Raw genomic sequence first — 21,958 nt, 5'->3', positions numbered from 1 at the left:
ACCATTGCTGCCCATTGAATTTTTTTTTAATTTTTTTTTGCCAGTCCTGGGTTTGAGCTCAGGGCCTGAGCACTGTCCTTGGACTTTATCAAGGCTAGAGCTCTACCACTTGAGCCTCAGCACCACTTCCAGCTTTTTTCTATATGTGGAACTGAGGAATCGAACCCGGGTCTTCATGCATGCTAGGCAAGCACTTTAACCACTAGGCCAAACTCCCAGCCCCTGCCCATTGAATTTTGTCGTTAATATTATTGCAAACATAGAGCTAAGACCATTTAATAACTGCAGATGATGTTTTAGTTTATCCAAATCATGATTTTCACCTTTTTATTTTTGTCAGTCATGGAGCTTGAACTCTGGGTCTGGGCGCTGTCTCTGAGCTCTTTAGATCAAGGCTACTGCCCTATCCCTTGAACCATAGCACCTGTTTTCTAGTGGTTAATTGGAGATTAGAGGCTCATGGACTTCCATGCTCAGGTTGGCTTTGAACTGTGATCCTCAGATCTCAGCCTCCTGAGTAGCTAGAATTACAGGTGTGAGCCACGGGCGCCCAGCTGTTTTTCACCATTTTTATTAGCTCTTCTCTAAAGGATACTTTGAGATTCTACTCTTCCCATGAAGTTTTAGTATTTTGCTATGTGAGGATCTATTATTAAGCCATTATATAGGATCATAGATCTGGAGCTGGGATTGGAATTCAGGTCTTTCACCTGTAGAGTTAGATTCTTGCCCTCTTTAACAAGAGTTTTATTTTTCTTTGCTATCACAGTGCCAGCTATTTCTGGATTCTGCTTGTGTACCTGTCTTTCATCTGTCTGTGATTCCTCATACTGAGTCTTATTCTGTATTGAGTTTAGGAGCCAGTTCAGGTTAAGCGTTTCTCTGAGTAATGTAAAGCTCTTCCAGTGTTGTGACCGTTGAAAAGCCTCTCTTGGCCATTGGGAGTGTTCTGCTTTTTACCTTGGGCTCTGCTCTGACTCCCAGCTGGATTCCCCATATCCATCATTGCCAGCCAAATTTGAGAGGGGCCCAGAGGTGTCTACACATGGGATAACATTAGTGGAGAGTGCAGTATTTGGATTTCAACACGTGCTTTCAAAGGAAAGGTTTTCTATGATTGTAAGGGACCTAAGCAACGTCATGATTTACAGCTACAAGTCTCTATCCCTGATCTGTAATAGTGAGATCCCAAATAGCTCGATAACAGAAAGCTTTGACTTGACATGCAGCTATTTAGTATAGTTTTTATTCCACTGAGTGTGAATAGACTTATCCTCACTGCACAAATAGTAATGTGCTTGATTGTCACCCCAGGTCCTGCCAATGGGTAATCGTAGACATACCTATCTGCATATATATAAAAATTGTTAATTTTGAAATACAACTGACTGGAATTTTTGGTATGTAGCAGTCTATGTCTAATATTTCTAACAAATCTTCATATCTTTGACTACTGCCTTTTTCACTTAAGACTTCTTGTTCCTTTGAATTTTCTGGGGTAATGGTAATAATAGCCCAGGCTGGTATAGAACTTGTGATCCTCACACCTCAGCCTCAACAGGTCTGTACCAACACACCGCACCTTGTATTTTGCTTAGCCTTGTTTTTATTGTTTTTTTGGTGCTGGTACTGAGGCTCGAACGTAGGGCCTTAGACTCTCACTTAGCTTTTCCACTCAGGATCAACACTCTACCACTTGAGTCATACTTTCACTTTTTATTTTGTTGCTACTTTATTGGAGATCAGATTCTCACAAACTTTACTTTTCGGGTTGGCTTCTAATTACAATCCTCATATCTCAAATCTCCTGAGGCATAAACCACTGGCATCTGGCTTTGCATCTCTCTTAATGAGAGTTAACTAATAATTTAGTCTGAAGTGAATTATTTAAATGTGCTTATACAAATTGCATAATCCTTATCTGAAATAGTTGGGACCAGAACTTATTTGGGTTTTGGAGTACTAATGTATATATAATGCTATATCTAGGATATGATATCTAAATTTACATATAAAATTCTTTTATTTTTGAATATTCTTTATAGCCTGAGGTATAGCTCAGTGGCAGAACACTCCTTAGCAAGTGTGAGACCCTGAGCATTGTAAAACAACCATTCCAAAACATTTATATCTTATACATATAGCATGAAGGTAATTTGCCCCTGAAATGAAGTTTAATATTGTGAATTTTTCCTTTCATGATATTTTATCCATACTCAAAAAGCTCTAGGTTTTGGAGCATTTCAGACTTTTGGACTAGAAATGTTCAATGTATAGAAACGTCAGGAGTGTGTGTCATAGTTTCATCTAAATCACTAATTACTAATTACTTCCAGTCCTTATCCCAATAGGTACATATTTTGCAAGCCCTGTTGTGAGACATTTCTAGGGTGGTACTTGAAGAACAGAAGGCACACTGGGTTTGCTATCCAACAACCCTTGCGTGAAAATCCTACTGTGTGCATTTGCCATCAGTGTGGACCTTGAACCACAATCCCCCTACTTACACTTTTCATGAATCTGGGATGAGAGGCATGGCCACTCCACCCAGGTCTTCTTGTTTGAGATAGAGGTCTTGTGAGCCTTTTCCCGGCAGGAGCCCTTGCACCGGTCCAGTGAGTGAATTTTTAAATGTCTTGGTGACGACAGAGCCTTTATGGACAAATCTTGGTAAACGACATCTATGAGGGATCCTTGAACATGTCTGCACTGACTCACTTGGATTCCATTTTTCTCATAGCATGCTTTACCCTATATTTCCAACAGATGTTCTTTTATTTATCAAAGGACAAATTTACCTTATAGAGGTAGCCATTGAAAAGCTTAAGGAATATTTTCATTTTAGATTTTCTACCTGCCACTCAAAATATGGATGCTGCCATTTTTCTATTCTGAAAGAGATAAATATATTTAAATCTTATATTACTGTAAAGGTCACCCATTAAGTACATAAAAATGGAATAACATATTATTCTGAGTTTCTAAGAAGTTTCTTTCTGTTAAAACCTTAAAAAAAATCCAACCCAAACCAGCATTTGAATGTGTTCAAGTATTCTTTTAATCATTTAAAAGCACATATATGCTTAATGAAATAATACATCATATAGTTAAAATACCAAATATTATTTAGTATCTTTAAAATGCTATTTGAAAACACCCCTTATGTGGATTAGCCATATTTTATGTTGCAGACTAGCTATTGGTTATTTTATAGCTCATCATAACCAATTTCTACAGCTTTGTCTTTAGCAGTTAAGAGTTTCCATTTAAAAAGTTCTAGATCCTTTTATATAAATTGCCATCTATCTTTCACCCCATGGATGCCCCTAAATCTTATATGAGAGCCTATTTATATTTTAGTCTGTACTTTTTTTTTCTATACTAAAGAATTCTATAGTCTGTTATGTCTTCTGATTGAAGTAAAAGTTATTTTGGCTAAAGTGAGCCTCATAAACTTCAAATGCTCTATCTGTAGCCTTCCACCCTGTCCTTATCCTTTGTGGTTTATAGATTCAGAAAAGATTTACAAAAAAAAATCTCTGCCTTTGTCTTCTAAGTTTCTTCAACTTAAAAACACATTTTCCCCCTCTCTTGTTACATTTCTCAGTATCTCCTCTAGTTGTTTTCTGATCTCTCGTGAGATGAAGCATTCAGAACTTCCAAATATAAAATCTACATTGAGCTCCTAGACTATAGGAGCTCAGCACGAGGAGGGACCTTAGACCGCCTCTGTGTTATTGCCTATCAGACTGGGGGCACACACCACTCACCCCTTCTTGTCAGTCACATTGCTTTCATAACAGGGATTCTTAATGAAGTCGGATTTGGAAGTTAGGAATGGGGGTAGACAAGGAGGCACTTCCCTAGCAGGTTTTAGAATGTCTCAGATGGATTATGTATCTTTTAAAGGACCCCTGGGTGTTTTGATTTGTCCAAGCTCCTCACTTTAACAGTGAAAAACAAATAAATTAGAGATTTGAAAAGACTTTTTCTAGGTTGTCTAGCTAGCAAACGACAGAAGTGATAGCATTAGGTCATTTCTTCTGAGACCAGTGGACATATGCAATACATATACCAGTGATAACATATGCAATACATACTCCTGAGAGTATAATGATCTTCTCTTCTTCCTCCTCCTCCTCCTCCTCCTCCTCCTCTTCGGGCTTGAACTCATGGCCTAAATGCTGTCCTTAGCTTTTTTGCTCAAGGCTATCACTATAACACTTTGAGTTATAGTGCTACTTCTGATTTTCTGGTGTTTAATTGGAGGTAAGAGTCTTACGGACTTTCTTGCTGGGGCTGGCTTTGAACCATGATCCTCAGATCTTAGCTTCCTGAGTAGAGGGGATTACAGGTGTGAGCCACCAGTGCCTGGCTCTGAGAGTCTAATTTTAATGACTGCTTTTTGTTTTTTAATATTAGGATAAATCATTTGGGTTTGTTTGAAAGTGAATAAAAGATTCAATATCTAGTATAATGGGCAATATATTTGGATATGATTATTTTTCAGAAAACCAAAGTATACTAGGGCATAATGGGAACACAATTAAACTATATTATATTAGAAATTAATTTCAAAAATCAGAATACAAATTCACACATATGCACTATATTTGTGCTACTGGGAACTGAACACAAGCACTCATATATGCTAGTTCTCCACCTATGAGCTATACATACATCTCCTGAATGTAAATTTCAACCTGTGCATTCATTATAATAATATGAAGGTTATTTGGATTGCTAGAAGTAGAGTTTATTTTTTTTCAATTTACTACTTTTAGTAGTTGATGAGGTTTGGAGTAAAACATGTCATGCTAGATAATATATACATTAAAACCATCCTTCAGTACATTTATTATTTGATTGTCCATTTCCATGCTTTATAAGCAAGATTAATTTACCAACATTTAACCAAATTTATATACATGGTTAAGAAACCTATTATTTATTGACTTTATCTTGATAGATTTGTATTTACCTCAATTTGTTCAAGGGATATTGCTGCAAGGGAAATATGATTCTATTGTATTTATTTATTCACTAAGTTCTTGCTGATTGGCTTTAGTACATATGGGGGAATACATGATAATTCAGAAAGCACTCACCTGCTGTCACAGTGACGTTCATTACCATGGGTCATCTTAGGTGAGTGGTGTCATTTTGTGAGTCTAAAAGAGTGGAGGTTCTGGTACAGGAATGAGTGGGAGATACGTGATGGGAAGACTACCTGCATTCTTCCAGGCTCTGAAGGTAGTGCAAGAGACCATGAGCCCCCAGAAATACGGAGGCCATTAGAAGCTGTAAAGGATGTGGAAACGGATCAACCCCTTCCCCACAGAAATGAAGTGGGAATTCAGCCTACTGGAGGCCTGTATCTGTAGAAGGCATGGGTTATACCGCTGAGCTGGTGGTGATTTGTTTCAGCAGCAGTGGAATACCAATGGCCACTGTAGGGGAACCATGGGACCCTTTGGGCCAAGAACCATCTGTCCGGAAGTGTTTGTCAGGGTTTCTAGAGTGACAGTCAGAGTTAGCCGAAGGGAGATTAGTGGAGGCTAGAAGCAGGCAGAGGAAAGATATTTCAGCTTACAAGAACTCACATATAAAAGCTTTGGATATGACAGGAAGAGAAATCTCAGAGGATTAGAAATGGTTCCTTTTCATAGATAATCCATGAGCCTTGGGAGGAGGAGATGCTTTTTAGAAAGATGATGATGATGATGGCGAAGAGCGTGTGGAAGCCGGGTGATGGTGCCAATGAGGCTTGAGTGGACAGGGTAGATTTTTCAAGTTCCCACAGCAATTAGTGGTGGAGCCCCATCTGCTTTGATCAAAAAACAAAAACAAAAACACCCTACCGTTATTTGGATATAGCATCCACTAGGTAGACCTGTCTTACTAAAACAACCAAAAGTTATTCTTTGACTTTCTCCCCTGGCCTGTAGCCTCTCAACGCAAGGCTGGGATGATAGGCAGGTGCTACTATGTCTAGCTATGGTTTAAGAAGGGGTTTCACCAACTTTCCTGCTTGGGCTGTCCTTAAACCCTAATTTTCCCATTCTCAACTTCCCAAGCATACAGGATTGCAGGCACGAGCCACTGGTGCACACCTGCTTCTTTTTATTTTATTTTAAAGATTGCTTAGATTTTTCTTCTTTTTTACTTCTTAGAATCTGTTTAGTCACTGACTATATTAATATATATTTGTTCATACTGCCTTTTTTATTTACTTTGTGCGCATGTGTGTGTGTGTGTGTGTGTGTGTGTGTGTGTGTGTGTGTGTGTCTGTGTGTGTGTCTGACTGTCTGTCTGTCTATCTGTCTGCATTGCCAGTCCTGGGGTTTAAACTCAGAGCTTGGGTGCTGGCTGTGATGCTCAAGTACTCTGCCACTTAAGCCATAACTCCACTTTTGGATCTTTGGGAGTTAATTGGTGATAAGTATCTCACAGACATTCCTGCCTGGGCTGGCTTTGAACTGTGCTCCTCAGATCTCAACCTCTTCAATAGCTTGGATTCTTCACCGTATTGCCTTTTGAGTGTCAACCATTATGTTAAGGTATTAATATACATGTACGGAAAAGCCACTAGGTGTATCAAGATGGGAAGTGAAATGTAATCATAATTATTTCAGAATATGGAAGGGATTTTATTGACACTTCTTCTTTGTCAAGGATCATTCTGGACACACACATAAATGATCAGTTATATGCAGTGAAATAATGAAAATTCCTTTGGGGATGCGTGTTTGGTTTCTGTCTGCTGTCATTCTGTCAGTAATTGAGCATGTTATGCCATTTCGTCTAGCATTGCGGACAGACAGAGCACCCTGGAAGCTGAGCTGAAGGCAGTCCAAGCCTCACGGCAAGACTTAGAGAACTTGCTGAAGTGGCTTCAAGAAGCCGAAACCACAGCAAATGTGCTTGCAGATGCCGCTCAGCGGGAGAATGCTCTTCAGGACAGCAGCCTTGCCAGCCAGTTCAAGCAACAGCTTCAGGTGAGGGGGCCGGGGGCCTCCGGGTGGAGGGTGAGTGCTGTGCATGATGTATTGATTCTTGCTGAAAGGAGAAGCTGTCATCTCATTCACTTCTGAAATCCAGGCTCTCCCTGCTTTCTGGCAATGAGACCTATAAAATCTTTTTGCTTAATATTATATTTGGAAAAAAAAATCCTACCTTGCTTTCTGGAAGAAATAATTATTTATTTAGAGTTAGGAGCTCCATGCAATTATGTTTTCTGTCATTTTAAGCCCTACTACAGTTAGCTTTATTGAATACTAAATTATAAGGGCATTTTCCCCACAATATGAGGCAGTTTCATTCTCCATTTATTATAGATACTTAATATCAGAGCTTCAAAAGCTATGGCGTAGTTTATGACCAAGGCTGTTAGACTTACGCATATTTATGTGTTTAGCTGGATAAGTATGGTGCTATATGCAGTCTGAAGTCCAACATTTTTGTTGGCAGGACATGTGCTATTATCAAATCTTTCTTTTAAGTAATTTTATGAGAAGTCTTGTTTAGCATGTCTGAGTCCTTTTTCCACCACCCCCTTTCACTGTGCCTTCATGTCTTTGAACTCTCCATTTTCATCTGTGTGGACAGATGTGTTCTTGCCAGTTATGTAGGTCTTCTCGCTTCAAGTCTAGTTCACAGCCAGTTTGAGTGGGCAGGTCTCCTTGTTTATGGTGGCTTTCCATCTTCAAACCATTGGACAATGATTAGCTTGGCTGCCATTTGATACTTGTGTTCACCTACCCCAGATGATTTCATGGATCTGCAAGGTAGGCGTGTATTATTCATGTTATTGTGGTCAGAGCTCAGAGCAAATCTAGCTAAAACTCACTGTTGACGGCCTTTCATTCTGTGTGTGTGTGTGTGTGTGTGTGTGTGTGTGTGTGTGTGTGTGTGTGTAATTTGAAACCTCGAATTCTAGTCTCTGTGCTCTTGCTTAGATTTTTCATTGAGGGCTAATACTCCCTCTACCACGTGAACCATTGCCTCACTTCCTACTTTTTGGTGGCTAATTTTAGGTAAATAAGAATCTCATGTGCTTTTCTGCACAGACTGGTTTAAGATTGTAATCCCCAGATCTTAGCCTCCTTAGTAGCTAGGATCATAGGCATGTGCTACCGCTGCCCTTCCTGAGTCTATTTTTCTCCCTTCAAACAATCCCCAAATTCCTTCTGTTACATGTCAATATATATGAGGATTTTGGTAAAGGGTGTCTTGTAGTTCTTTTTGAACTATTTGTATTCCTATAACATCTTAAATTTGAAATAATTTTTATTAAAAAATAATAAAAGAAACCATTCTGCATCATGCATCTGTGTAGCTTGTTTCTGTGCCTGAAGGCTCTTTCTAGGTTTTACTATTTTGTTCTTAAGATGAGTGAAAGATATATTTAGTTACATTATGTCTTATTTCTTATATATTACATGGTAGGGAGCTATAGCCGGGTAAAGAGCATATTAAATTTTGCTTTTGTCTCATTTTTCTGGGACTTCATAGGTTACTCTTAATATTAATGAGTAACATTTCATTGTAGTCTGAATTTTAGGGGATTACAAGTGTTTGTCAATGTGAGTAGATGATAGAATGTTATTTTTTTAATGAATTAAATCTACCTTTTACTGACAAATGTTCATAGGTATATAATTTATATAACACTGTTAATTTTAACAGCTATTTAGGCTAGCAGTTTAGTAGGTAGCATGAATGGACCTTTGACTGGTACCATTAAAACTCAGAGTTTACTGGTATTTGCTGACATGTGTTATCTTAGATATATTTTTACCATAGCCCACATGCCCCACCATAGTTAATGAGTTTTCATTTGGTGGGAAAGATAAATTTAAATAGAAATGTTGAGACTTTCTTTCTTCTTTTTCCTTTTTCTTTTTAATGTTGGTCCTGGGGCTTGAACTCAGGGCTTCGACACTGTCCCTGAGGGTTTTTTTTTTGTTGTTGTGGTTGTTTGTTTGTTTTCTGCTCAGGTATAGCATTCTACAACTCGAGTCACTGTTCCATTTCCAGCTTTTTAAAGTAGTTTATTGAAGATAAGGTTCTTATGTTCTTTCCTGCTCAGGCTGATTTTGAACTGAGATTCTCAGATCTCAGCCTCCTAGGTAGGTAGGATCGTTAAGTATGAGCCATTGGCACTTGGCTCATTGAGAATCTTTTAAATAAAAATAAATAGGCCTTGGCCGGGAGTTTGGCCTAGTGATAGAGTGCTTGCCTAGCATGCACGAAGACCCAGGTTCAATTCCTCGGTACTACATACATAGAAAAAGAGCCAGAAGGGTGGCTGAGACTCAAGTGGTAGAGCTCTACCCTTGAGAAAGTCCAAGGATAATGCTCAGGCCCTGAACTCAAGCCCAGGACTGGCAAAAAAAAAAAAAAGGAAAATAATAATAAATAAATAGGCCTCAAACTACTTGCTCTAGGGCAAATTGCAACAGGAGAATGGTTGCCAACTCCAATATTAAAATATGTGTTCAGTAATATTTCTCACGAATAATTTTTTGTTGCTAAGATTGGCTGACTGGTATTATATAGTATATTAAAGATAGCATTCTCTAAGAGCTGACTGAAATTTTCTTGTTTATCTTAGGCTAACTTGTAAATATGTTTATGTTGCATGTGTTGGTAATTTGTACAATTTCTTATTTCCTTGTTCCTTTATTAAATGCTTGGAATTCTGAAGCATTCACTTTATAAAATTCTCTATCAGTCAGCTCTTAGGAATCGAACCTGGGACTTTGTGCATGCTAGGCAAGCACCCTGCCACTAGGCCAAACTCCCAGACCCACTGGTGTTCATTTGTATGAATGATTTCAATGGAAACTTGTTTGGAAATGGAAAGGTATATGGTGAAAACGTGAATGTGTGGAAACACTTGAAATTATGAAATGAATTGGTCAGTGTTGTTCTCGTGGCATGCTGGTAGTATATTGGTGTGTGTTGGATGTGTACTGGCAAGATGGAACAAGGATTGCATATATTTGTGCTCATTCACAGGGGTGTATATAAAACAACTACTTAGATGATACATTCACTATTTATATTTGCTTTATGTCTTGTGTAAGGCCACGGGAGTATTTCTATTCAGTTTAAAGTGGATCATGGGCAGATTTTGACCAAGGAGAGTTTGAAAACACAATGGAAGATGAAGATTTGTTTCTGGAACTATGCTAGGCCACATGCTCTTTCTGTTAAGCATGGATGATCATATGGATTTGTGGATTTATGTTTCATTATCCTGACACAAGAAGGGTAGGTCTTATTCCTCCGCAGAGACTTTTTGGCAAATAGAGAAAAATTGATCCTTTGGAGACTTGCAAGAGAGAAGAGCTCCTTGAGTGCTCCACGGGCTAGAGCATAGAAGGTCTCATGAGCCCACCTAAGTATTTTATATATTTATTAACCTGCTTGCAGAGGAAAGAAGTCATAAAGAATATTGAGCAAGAGAGACAGGTGCTGCATTCTCTGCTGTATGGGAATCTAGCTGATGAAGAATTATTTGTAGCTGGTAAGAATGGAAGTGGTGAGGTGATTAGATTCTCTTGAGGTCAGACATGACGACCAAGAGCGAGGTACCGGTGGACAGGGCGCATGGCTCTAGTAATGCCTTGTCAGGATGGACCCATGTAGGACAAGGAGAGAGGGTGAGGAAAAGGGAAGATTATCGATGACTTTAGAATCAGAATCTAGAAATATGCAAGAAGAAAATGTCAGGGGAATGCTACAGCCCACTGGAGAATAGGGTGGGATGGACAGTTTTATTTGGCTGTGTTGAAATGAGACATTTGAGTCATAACCAGGAGGAGGTGCCTAGAAGGTCCTTGTTGTTGGGTTATTATCTATATTAAGATTTAAGTTGAGAAAATAACAAATTCACATGTGTGTATGCGCGTGCCTGTGTGCGTGCGTATGCAAAGGCATGCACACGTGTGTGAACACTGGGCCTGGAGCTCAGGATCTGGGCACATAGTCTCTTAGCTTTTTTCACATACCTCCACTTCTGGCTTTTTGGTAGTTAATTGTAGGTGTCTCATGTACTTCCTGCCAGAAGCTGGTTTTGAACTGTGACCATCTGATCTCAGCCTCCTGATTAGCTAGTATTACCAGCATGAATGCCCAGTGCCTCACTCATTTATGTATTATCTTTGAGTGAAGGCCTATTATTGTATTGCTCACTGGTTTATTATGAATTCATATGAATTCATCTTAACTTTCATGGTCATGTTTTAGGACATTAATATAATTGTAATTACATTTTTAAACGTAGGTTTTGCATTGTACCAGTTGATTGAGTTGCTCTGATTATTTCCTGGGTAACATTGTATGTCCCCAGGGTCTTTATGGTTGATAGGCCAAGTGGTTCCTGACTTGGCTCTGTCACACTTCGTGTGCTAGGATTAGTTACAACCTCCGCTCCTAGGTTTGCTTTTAGCCCAGTTTTCATCTGGATGTTCTCCAGCTGCAGATCTTGTAGATTGTTTCAGATCTTCCAGCTGTGCACCCAGGGCGATGTTTGGGCTGTGGGGGAGGAGGGTGGATATCTGTTTCCCGGAGATATTGCCTATAGGTTCTGGAATGGGAATGATATTGCTTGTATATCCCTAATCCAGTGATTGGAAAACAAATGCCTCGAAGTCCAAAAAAAATGTTTGTTTGTTGACAGGATGCCAAAAGCAGAAAATTTCACAGCAGGACACTTTGCTCTGTAGCCAAAATTATTTTAAAAGATATTATAAAAATTACCCCTAGGCTCTGTATATAGATGTGTAGGAGGCAAAAATGAATTTTATGATTAGAATTGAGTCCCATGCTTCAGGATGTCTTATAATATATATACAATATTGTATTGGAAAAAAAAATGGAAGTCTGATCCTGAGCATTTCAGAATAGGGAACATTCAACATGTAACTTTATGTTTTTATGATGATTCACTGGCTATAAATTATAGTTGGTATTTTATAAATCAGTTGTTTTAGCATTGTCGTAGAATTGTGCAACTGTGGTTGGCATCACTACCTTCAACTTGGAACATTTTCATACCGTAAAGAATCAGTTGTCTTGTTGGCTGGTTCATGCCTGTAATCCTACCTCCTCAAGAGGCTGAGATTTAAGGATTACAATTCAAAGCCATCCTGGGCAGGGAAGTCTGTGATACTCTTATCTCCACTCTTATCTCCACTAACAACCAAGAAGCCAGAAGTGGAACTGTGGCTCAAGTGGCAGAGTGCCATCCGTGACTGAAAAAGCACAGGGACAGTGCCAAGAGTTCTGAATTCAAGTCCTGTAAGGTACACGTGTATTCATTCTCTCTCTCTCTCTCTCTCTCTCTCTCTCTCTCTCTCTCTCTCTCTCTCTCTCTCTCTCTCTCTCTCTCTCACACACACACTTTTCTTTATCCATCTATCCTCATTCCTTGCCCCTAGCCCTTCCATCCTCAATAATCACTAACGTGGTTCTGCTGGTTTAAGAACTTAATGTTTTGGAGTGTACAGATGGGCTCTGTGCTCTGCATTGCTCTTCAGTAGCTACATTTAATGCTCTTACCAGAAGGAGGCAGTATAGATTCTTAGTAGAGAACTACAGGACCTGTACACAGAAACAGAAGCCTGCAAAACAAAGTCTTAATGAACCTAACCCTGTAGCACTCACACTGGGGACTTCATAGATACTGGACGGACTGGGTGACAGGTGAAATAAAGGGAGAGAAAGAAATCCTGCAAATCCTGCCTTTCGTTTAGAGAAGCATGCCATTGGAGAGGGGTATAACGGCATCACTAGCTAGGTTATTAATTTGAATAGGACCTTGATAATGAAAAACATCTGGGTTCTAGTCCTGGCATTGCCCTTTGATCCTATCATTGAATCAACCTGAGTTTCCCCACTCTTCAACTGTCTCTTTCCCCCATATGATAATATAATAGCAATACCAACTGTGCCTGGAATATGTACATAAACTCTGAAGTTCTAGGCTGGCTCTTTATGTAATTATAGCCTTATATTTCCTATTCATAAAATGAAAACAGCTTTATAGCACATTAAATGAGATCTTGAAGATACTGTCTCAGGGGTAATGGGGGAATTTGGAATATTTTATGTTCAGTGATAGACTTTTCTTTTTATTAACTGTGCCGCTTTAATTAAAAGAGGCTTCACCTGTTCCATTTCTCAAGGCTTTCCTCTTGGGCAGGCACACAGGAGTCTAGGGGATGGCTTGAATTTAGGGGAACTGATATCACGCTACATTTCCCCCCCCACCCCCTCACAGACTCAGGGTTTGTTGTGTTTTGTTCCATATATTTTTTGTACTAAGCTGTGGCTGGAGGTGATTGAACAGCACTTAAAGTATGGGTTATCATCATTGGAGTGGGGGTTCCCTTCTCTTTTCCAGATTCCTCTCAGGATCTGTTCTTTCACTCATACCACAAGCACAGCCAGCGCTACATTCGGTCTGTCAGGCAGAGCAGGCATCCTTCTTTTCGGGTGGGGGGGGATTGCCACACTGTGTCCTCCTGTAAACCAGCTCCCCGGTATGCAGGGGGGGCGGTGGCCATGTATTTTCTCTCTGTTCCCAGGGGCCGTCTGCTTTGTCTGTGCAGCTTTAATGTTTCACTTAATATCCTCTGGCTACTGAGCGCGCTCCTCCCCAGAAGCCGGCAGCTCTTGGCTGCCCAACAATTTGCTCCATTTCTGGCCAGGCTGGGCTAAGCAAGTCCTGGCTGGCAACGTCTGCTGAGGGGCTGTCTCGGTGGCATTTGTCCGTGTTTTTTTTTTTTTTTTCTTTGATTGAGAAGAAGTTGAAGGAATACTAGCTTTCCTTTCCCCCTCCCTAGAATCTAAACCCCTGGATCTTTTCAAATGCATTTCTGGAAAAGAGCATGCTCAGAGAACTGGCAAATCATTGTCCAGTGACCGGGTGGAAATGATCGGAGCTGTTCATTTATAATGCAAATTCTGAGGTGTCTTCAGAAGTGTGGTAAACTTAAAATGATGGCTGTAGTGAGAACGTCTCTGCAGAAAGTTGTGGTTTTGTTGCATCGTTTACAGAGGATGGCAGTTTCTTCTCCTCGCTATCAGAAGCTCTGTAAGGTAACGGAGGGATTTGGAGCTGAGGAGCTGGGGCTGGCTGACAATTCTGCTGTTTCCTAGCTTCTGAAAAAACTCATCTTTCTGGTTCTTACTAAAGACAGAAAAGATTCACTTTCTTAGTTACTGATTGTAAAAGCTGTTAAAGTGAATCGCTTAATTAAATTTGGTTTAAGTAGTCTTCCTGTGCCTAGTTTATTTTGCAATCGACACAACCCTGTCTTCTGAGGCAGATTAGAGAACTGTTTGGAGAGATGTGGAAAAACTCTGTCTGTTAAGACCTGTTACCCCTGTGGTACTTGGCAAGGTTTTCATGTTGACCAGCATGTTAATCCTATGCAAGTTTTCATAAGAGTAAAAAGGAGAATTTCAGTTCATCTTTCAGTTTAAAGAAATTCTTCATCTCACTTTAAAAGATTCATTTTTATAGTTATTTTTAATCAATTAAGAAAATTAAAAAAACATTTTAAAAATAGACTGAATTCTATCTATAAACATCCCCTTGATGCTTTCACGTCTTCCTATTTTGTAATTCAATGTGAAGGGCTGAATTTGACTTGGACAGGGTTAAGTAGAATTTTAGATGACAACTTGTGTGACACTTAGATATCTCTAATACGACATCAGATATCCTGAACATAAACCACGAATTGTTTCTCCCCTTTTTTATTTTAAAGTTAACTGCTGTTGATTTGTTTCTATAATTGTAGCTGTACATTTTTCAAAGAGTGCTCATAATATCCTAATACTTTGTGAGAAAGGAGGGATTTGATGTAAGGGGAGGGATTAAAACAGGGATGTAAGAGCCGTTTTCAGACACTTGCAGGATGGAATACCTATCAGTGTTTTGTAGCATTCTTCCTTCCTGTCTCAACAGTAATCTCAAGAATGTATCTTGTTGCTGAGATGGCTGGCCAAACCCACCGTGTTTGGAAAACAGCCTCTAGAATGGTAATGTTTTTCTGATGACACATCTTAGTACCTAGATGTGTGCCTGCATGGTGTCAGGGGAGAAACAATATTCTATTAATTTGATCATATAGTACTGTCATTTCTTAAACTTTGGCCTGTTAAGCATATTTCTATCTGGACACACATTTTATTTGAAACGTTTAAGATGATACATTAACCCTGTGGGATATTCTTTGCAGTGGTAGCTCATTAAGTAAAACATACCATTTATTCATTTAGATCTAAAAGTTTTGAAACTGTTTCTATGTATGTGGGGGGGCACTTTGATTCACTCCAAAGAATAAATATGTTCTAGCTAAAGATGTTTTTCATGTGATCATAGTTTTGATAAGAAAGAAGCTAATTCACTGATCTATATTATTTTTTTCAATTACTAATCAGTATGGATAGATGAAACATTCTTTTTATTTGCTGGGTCTATTTTTCTTATTGGTTTAGTAATTGCATGTTTTCACAAAAGCAGGGCTTAAAAAAAACAAGTCATGCGACCCAGTTATTAAATTAGCTCTATATAAGACTCAGAAGTCAAATACTAGAGAAAGAGGCTGTTTATTATTAAACCCTGTACAAGTTAAGCAACCAGTCGTTGGACAGATTAATTCCCATCAGAAGTATTCTTTGGGAAGACTTTTCTTTTTGAATGTATGTTTTAAAGATGCCATTAAAATATAAATATGTAGAATAAATACTACTTTTTACTTTTAGGGCATTGAAATTTGTCTTATTTGCAATGGAAATATAATCTCTCTATTCTTTCTAAGTATGCAGAAAATTCACCACCACCAGATAGTACAAGGAGAAATAGACAATTCCAGAGCTTTCCAGCAGGTGTCAATGTAAGGCAATGATATATGAGATACTGGCTAGAGCACTGAGAACCGAGGTTAGGAGGCGCCACAATTACTGTGAAACACACTAGTAACAAGTACATGTTACCTGCCTGGCTAAATTTCAAAAACTTGTTTCAGTTACTGCACTGTATTCATTTGATACAAGTAAAAATTTTAGTTGCAGAATTAAATGTTAATTGCATTTTAATTCCTAGCAGTCCAGTGTGTGGTACATAGAGGATATGGATGGATTTAATATTTATTTAAGACTCTTGAAACTTCCTTTCCTTTAAGTCATGAAGTCTGTCATGGATTTATCTTTAACCATCGTCCAGTCAGTGTTCCAAATTTAATTTTGTATAAAGGAAATGCTACACATTTCAGTGTTTCATCATAAAGATGTCTAGGCAGTCTGTTATAAATATGTTCCCTCAAAGAAGTGAATGAGAGTAATTGCATAATCTCAGAGAAACTTGAAAATTTTTAAATTCATTTTGGCATTTAAAGACCAATGTTTGTTAATATTTGTATTTCTCTCTGTTGTCTTTCTCCTTCTATATCCTGTCCTTATTACAGTTTTTTCCCCTCATTTGTCATTGCTTATTTTCATCCTTTCTATTGACAGAAAACAACTTTTGGTGTTACACAGTGAGGAATGGGTACAGAAACTCTTACTTTGTGTTTTTTTTTCCCTTCTATATTTCAAGGAGCGGGAGGGAAAGGAATAAGAAGAGGCACCGAGGAAATTCACAGATTCTGAGTCAAAACTGATTCTTTCAGTTTCAACCTGCCTACACATTCATATGTATTTTTCCCTTTAAAAATATTTCTTGTTCATAAAATTTGGGCAAGAAACTGAAATGTAAGTTTTGCCTAGGTGGTAATATAATTAGCAGCACTCAAATTGCCCTGGTGACCTAAACTCACCCTGTGCTCGATGCTAATTTTTCTTGATTTGGTTTTACTTGCTTGGTTCCTTTAAATGATGAATGATTTTAAACTTTAAATTTTCTTCTACTAGACCATGCTAAAATCAAAGCTAACTGTAGATGATTTAAACATATTTATTTCAATTTGTTTTTATTATGGGGATTAATTAGAAGCATTTTATATGATCATATCTTTGGATTAAATCTGATTGAGTTAGTGTTGCATCATATGAGAATTTTACAGGTTCCTTTATTTTTGCCTAGTGCCAATTTTCATAAAACTGAATAATTAAGGATGTGGTAAAAAATAATAGTTATTTATAAAGAAGGTTAGGTTATGAGTCACTGTAATAAAAGGAGAAAATGTAAAAATAATCTGCATTCTAAATCAAGATCTTCAAGATGTAAGCACTTAAGGAATTTTTTCATATGTATGTAAATTATTCTAACTTAAATGATTTTGACTCCATAATCTTGGTAGATCATGTCCTCCCATAAGGAAAAATATTTTAAACATCTCTCTCTCTATTCCTTTAAAACATACACAGATGCTATGATTACATTATATATTAAAAAATAAGTTCAGTTATTCTCTCGTACCTCAGACTTTATTTCTGTGTGACACACTCATTCCATTTGGGGCAACCATGATTGTATACATTTGATGACGTGTGGCACCTCCTCACTTGGCTTTCTGGACACTCAGGCTTCAAGGATGCTGGTGATCTTGAAGTTCTCTCTGTGAACTCTGTTTCCTGTGCTATCAGAAATTCTGCTGCTGAATCTTCTGGGAGATAGAAGCTAGAAGGTTCCACCTAGCAAAGCAGGGTTGACCAGTGATGTTTCCAGAAAGCTGAGTGTGTATGTATGCCTGTATGTGTGTGTACATACATACCCATGTTTTAATGAGTGTGGACCACATAGAAGAATGTGGAAGCTTGTCGAGCTAAAAGGAGGACTTCAAAGAACTCCAAATCACATCAGTCTTCCCATACACTTCTAGATGGAGTTCCCATACCATTTGCCATCCCTGAGAAGAATTTAAGGTTGGGTATGTCCGTTTATTTTTTTTAACGTGCCAAAATGAATGCTGTATTTTTGAACAGTTCAGCTTTATAGTTTTTATTCTCTGCACATCTCTTACCCTTTTTTTTTTACCCTGTTATTAAGCAGTCAAAATTCTCCAGTACCTCAGAGCATTACTTTGTCAGGAATGTGGAAGCGTTTTAAGGCCAGCACTCTTATTCCACCAGATTCTTTGAATGATCACATCACACTGGTATAGTTGAGTCATGGAAAAGGTCTGATCTGTAACCTTCAGCCAGGACATAGAATTTACATTTGATCATATAAAGAATTGTTCTGTCTTGGTTTTCTAAGGAAGTGTTGATTTGGTTAAGCTCTGAATGTTTGTGAGAGATGAGGCATCATGGGAAAATGGCACTCACAGAAGGCTTCCTCTTCAGGCAGCTCTTTCCACTGAGGCCCTGTGCTGTGTTTGACAGAATTGCATGAAGACACAGGCAGATTGCATTGTCTGTTTCTGCTCAATTTCTGTACTCCCTGCTTGGGTTGGGGTCACAGATAAAGTGAAGTGGCATCATTTAAAGAGAATCCTTCCATCCTACCTGTTGCCATCAGGTATTTTTCTTGTAGCCTCTAAAAAAACAGCAAAACTATTTTGGATGGCTCCTGACACTTAGCTACTCAGAAGGCTAAGATTTGAGGTTCATGATTTGAGCTTCCAGTCCAAGTAAGACTGTCTGTGAGACTCATTTACAGTAACCACAAAAAGCTGAAATTAGAGCTGTGGCTCAGGTGTTTGAAACTTAGGGCTGGTGTCCAGGCCCTGAATTCAAACCCCAGGGCAAGCATACACATATACATACAAATCTACTCTTAGGAGAATGATGCTAGTACATTACATTTTAGGAATAAACAGACCATCCTTCTGAGAGAGAGAGAGAGAGAGAGAGAGAGAGAGAGAGAGAGAGAGAGAGAGAGAGAGAGAGAGAGAGAGAGAGAGAGAGAGAGCGAGCGCTGAGAGAGTAATATGGATGCGGTTACAGGGCCACCTTTATTTCAAATGGGAATTACCAAGTTGTAGGTACTGCTGGATTTTGAATGTACAGACAGACATTGGCTATTCTCTCTTACTATGGACAAAACCCGCTAGTTTTTTGGAGTGTAGATGGTACTTAGTAGAAGATTGGATGCCATTGTACCTTTCTCAGTTTTTACAAATTTTATTCATTTCTGGGTAAGGTGAGTGAGTCCAAATAATGGAAATTGGAAAGAATATGAAGTACACATGTGGGTATGTTTCTTTTGTTCTTTTTCTAGTTTGTTCAATTTTGTGTAATCCTAAAAAATTAATTTACAAAAGCAGTGTCTTCTACAGCCTAATAAATAGGATTTTAATATGAAAGGATGGCTTGATGAAACGAACAGAATTTTGTTAGAACATCACAACAGGCAAGTATTTTGTTTTGGTTTTGAAGGACTGAGAAAGAAATGGTTTACCATAGCAAAGAGTAAGCTATTATGATAGGAAATAATAAGATTGTCTTTTAGCTTATAGTGTTTTGGAATTTAATGTGTTCTCCTATATATTAGATCATTAATATTTTATTGGTACAATTATATCATTATTTATACTTAAAAGATTTGTGGGAAAGAAATTGTCATTCCAAGTTTAAAACTGGAGCCACTAGTACACACTTGTAATCTTAGCTTCTCAATAAGCTGAGATCTGAGTATTGTGGTTTGAAGCCAGCCAGGGCAGGAAATGGTGGGACACCTATCTTGAATTAAACATCAAAAAGCTGGGGCCAGGAGTTTGGCCTAGTGGTAGAGTGCTTGCCTAGCATGAACAAAGACCTGGGTTCAATTCTTTGGTACCATATACATTGAAAAAAAAGTCGGAAGTGGTACTGAGACTCAGGTGGTAGAGTTCTAGCCTTGAGAAAATCCAAAGACAGTGCTCAGGCCCTGAGCTCAAGCCCAGGACTGGCAAAACAAAACAAAAACAACATCAAAAAATATCAAAAAGCTGTGCTCAAAGTGGTAGGGCACTAGCCTTTTGCAAGAAAGTTCAGGTCCATGGGCTGAGTTCAAGCCCCAGGACTGAAAAAAAAACAAAACAATACAAAAACTGGATAAAGAGCTTTCATAACTTAGCCGGTGAAGGAAGTTACCAGTGGCCACTCTCCTGGTAGAGGTCTTAGTACTGCTTGTACTAAGACCTGACTTTATTTATAATAGCAGATCCAGTGTCTGTCTCTATTTAATGTTAGTCGTTTTAGGAGTTACACTGTGTATAATGAGACATGTGCTGTAACAGCAGTATCACTTTCTTGTGGGACTTTCTCAACACTGTCTTGTTCCAAATTATCCCCATGTCATTTCATTGTTGAAAGATATTTAACCTAGACTTCCATGACCCTTGGGACCCAAAAAAGCATGAGGAGATACTGGATATCATCTGATTCATCCATTTCATTGTGCAGATAAAGAAAAATATGTTGTATAATGGATATTTTATTGTTGACAATTCAGGGGAGTGGCCAGATACTTGTTTTCTTCAGAAGTTTAAATCCAGTGAAATATGGTCTTTTCAAAACTGTTTTGATGTCAAGTCTGGCTCTATAAATTCAAGAGAAAAAGATTTTGTGCTAGTTTAAATTTGTACATTGGGTGCTTTTTAAAAATTGGATTTATTTTTCAGCTTTGTACAAAGGATGTATTGGTTCATTTTCATGCAAATTAATATAATTGTTTCTCTTTTTAAATTTATCATTGAGTTTGGTTTGATTCTCAGTACCACAGTTTTGAATTATGTGTTTATTGAACCTAATTCTCCATACCCCAGTGCAGGTCTTCAACTGTGCTGTTTCTGAGGGGTGAATTCTGGGCTGTGGAATGTCCCTGAGATTCTTTGCTCCAGGATAGCACTCTACCACTCCACTTCTGGCTTTTTTGGGTGCTTATTTGGAGAGGAGTTTGATGGACTTTCTGATAGGGTCGGCTTTGAACAGTGGTTCTTACACCTCAGCTTCCCGAGTAGTTAGGATTATAAGCATAAGCCACCAGCCCCTGGCTCTCATTGTAGTTTTTTCTCTTTGTATTTAAAAGAACATAATAGCTCTTAAAAAATAGATGAAAGAGGGCTGGGAGTTTGGCCTAGTGGTAGAATGCTTGCCTTGTATGCACGAAGACCCAGGTTCGATTCCTTGGTACCACATACATAGAAAAAAGCTGGAAGTGGTGCTGAGGCTCAAGTGGTAGAGCCCTAGCCTTGAGAAAACCTTGAGAAAGTCCAAGGACAGTGCTCAGGCCCTGAGCTCAAGCCCAGGACTGGCAAAAAAAAAAAATATAGATGAAAGAGAATTTAAATTTTCTTTCCTGTGTCTTGTGTGTGGGGGAAGGGTCAGGTTGAGTAGGCTTGAACACTGGACCTCATTTTGTCTTAGCTATTCTTTTCAAGGCTGACATTCTACCCCTTGAATCATACCTCCATTTCTGACATTTTCTTGGATAATTGGCCATAAAAGTCTTTTAGGTGTCTGCTGTGGCCGTCTTCAAGCCATGATCCTTAGATATCGACCACTGTGCCTTTTTTTTTTTAACTTAGTTGAGAAACATATGACTCTTTATGTGTCAGAGATAAACATAAAGTGGAGTGATATGTTGTCTTTATAGAATAAAGAAGGTCACATAAGATGTTCTGAATATATTAAAGATTCCCTCCCTCCCTCCCCTCTGTCATTATTTAGCACAATGTAGCCTCTAAGTCAGGCTCCACCAGCCTTGGACTCCCAAGTTCTGGGATCACCTGACTGTTTTTTGTTTTTCTTTTAAATTGAAAAAAAAATCATTGTCTACATTTACACAGGACTGTACTGCTGTCTGGAATAAAACTATATATTCACATAATCCCAGTTCTGTCACTTGTAATGTCACCTTGATGTGTCGTGTGTCTTACCTGTGTCTCAACTCCCTTTTCTCAAAATGAGATTGGAATTGGTCTCTTTCATTGTCATCAGTATCATGAACCTTCTCACCCGGATGTGCCTAGCAGCCTAACATCCCCTGGGTGTGGCAGTTATTTCTCTCTGA

At 38.6% G+C, this 21,958-nt stretch overlaps 1 protein-coding gene across 1 annotated transcript in view; it reads left to right on the top strand.

The window, feature by feature from the left end:
* Utrn (utrophin) overlaps positions 1-21,958 on the top strand; it is a 402,939-nt gene that overhangs the window by 186,561 nt on the left and 194,420 nt on the right. Inside the window, exon 50 of the mRNA XM_090338004.1 lies at positions 6,809-6,998. Coding sequence (XP_090194130.1) covers positions 6,809-6,998 — 190 coding nt within the window. The remainder of the gene's footprint in view (positions 1-6,808; positions 6,999-21,958) is intronic.

Source organism: Megascapheus bottae, chromosome 8 (assembly GCF_031878675.1).
Source record: "Megascapheus bottae isolate mThoBot1 chromosome 8, mThoBot2.hap1, whole genome shotgun sequence".
Lineage (NCBI taxonomy): Eukaryota > Metazoa > Chordata > Mammalia > Rodentia > Geomyidae > Megascapheus > Megascapheus bottae.
The sequence above is the reverse complement of the archived record's forward strand: the minus strand, read 5'-3'. Positions and strand labels throughout refer to the sequence as shown.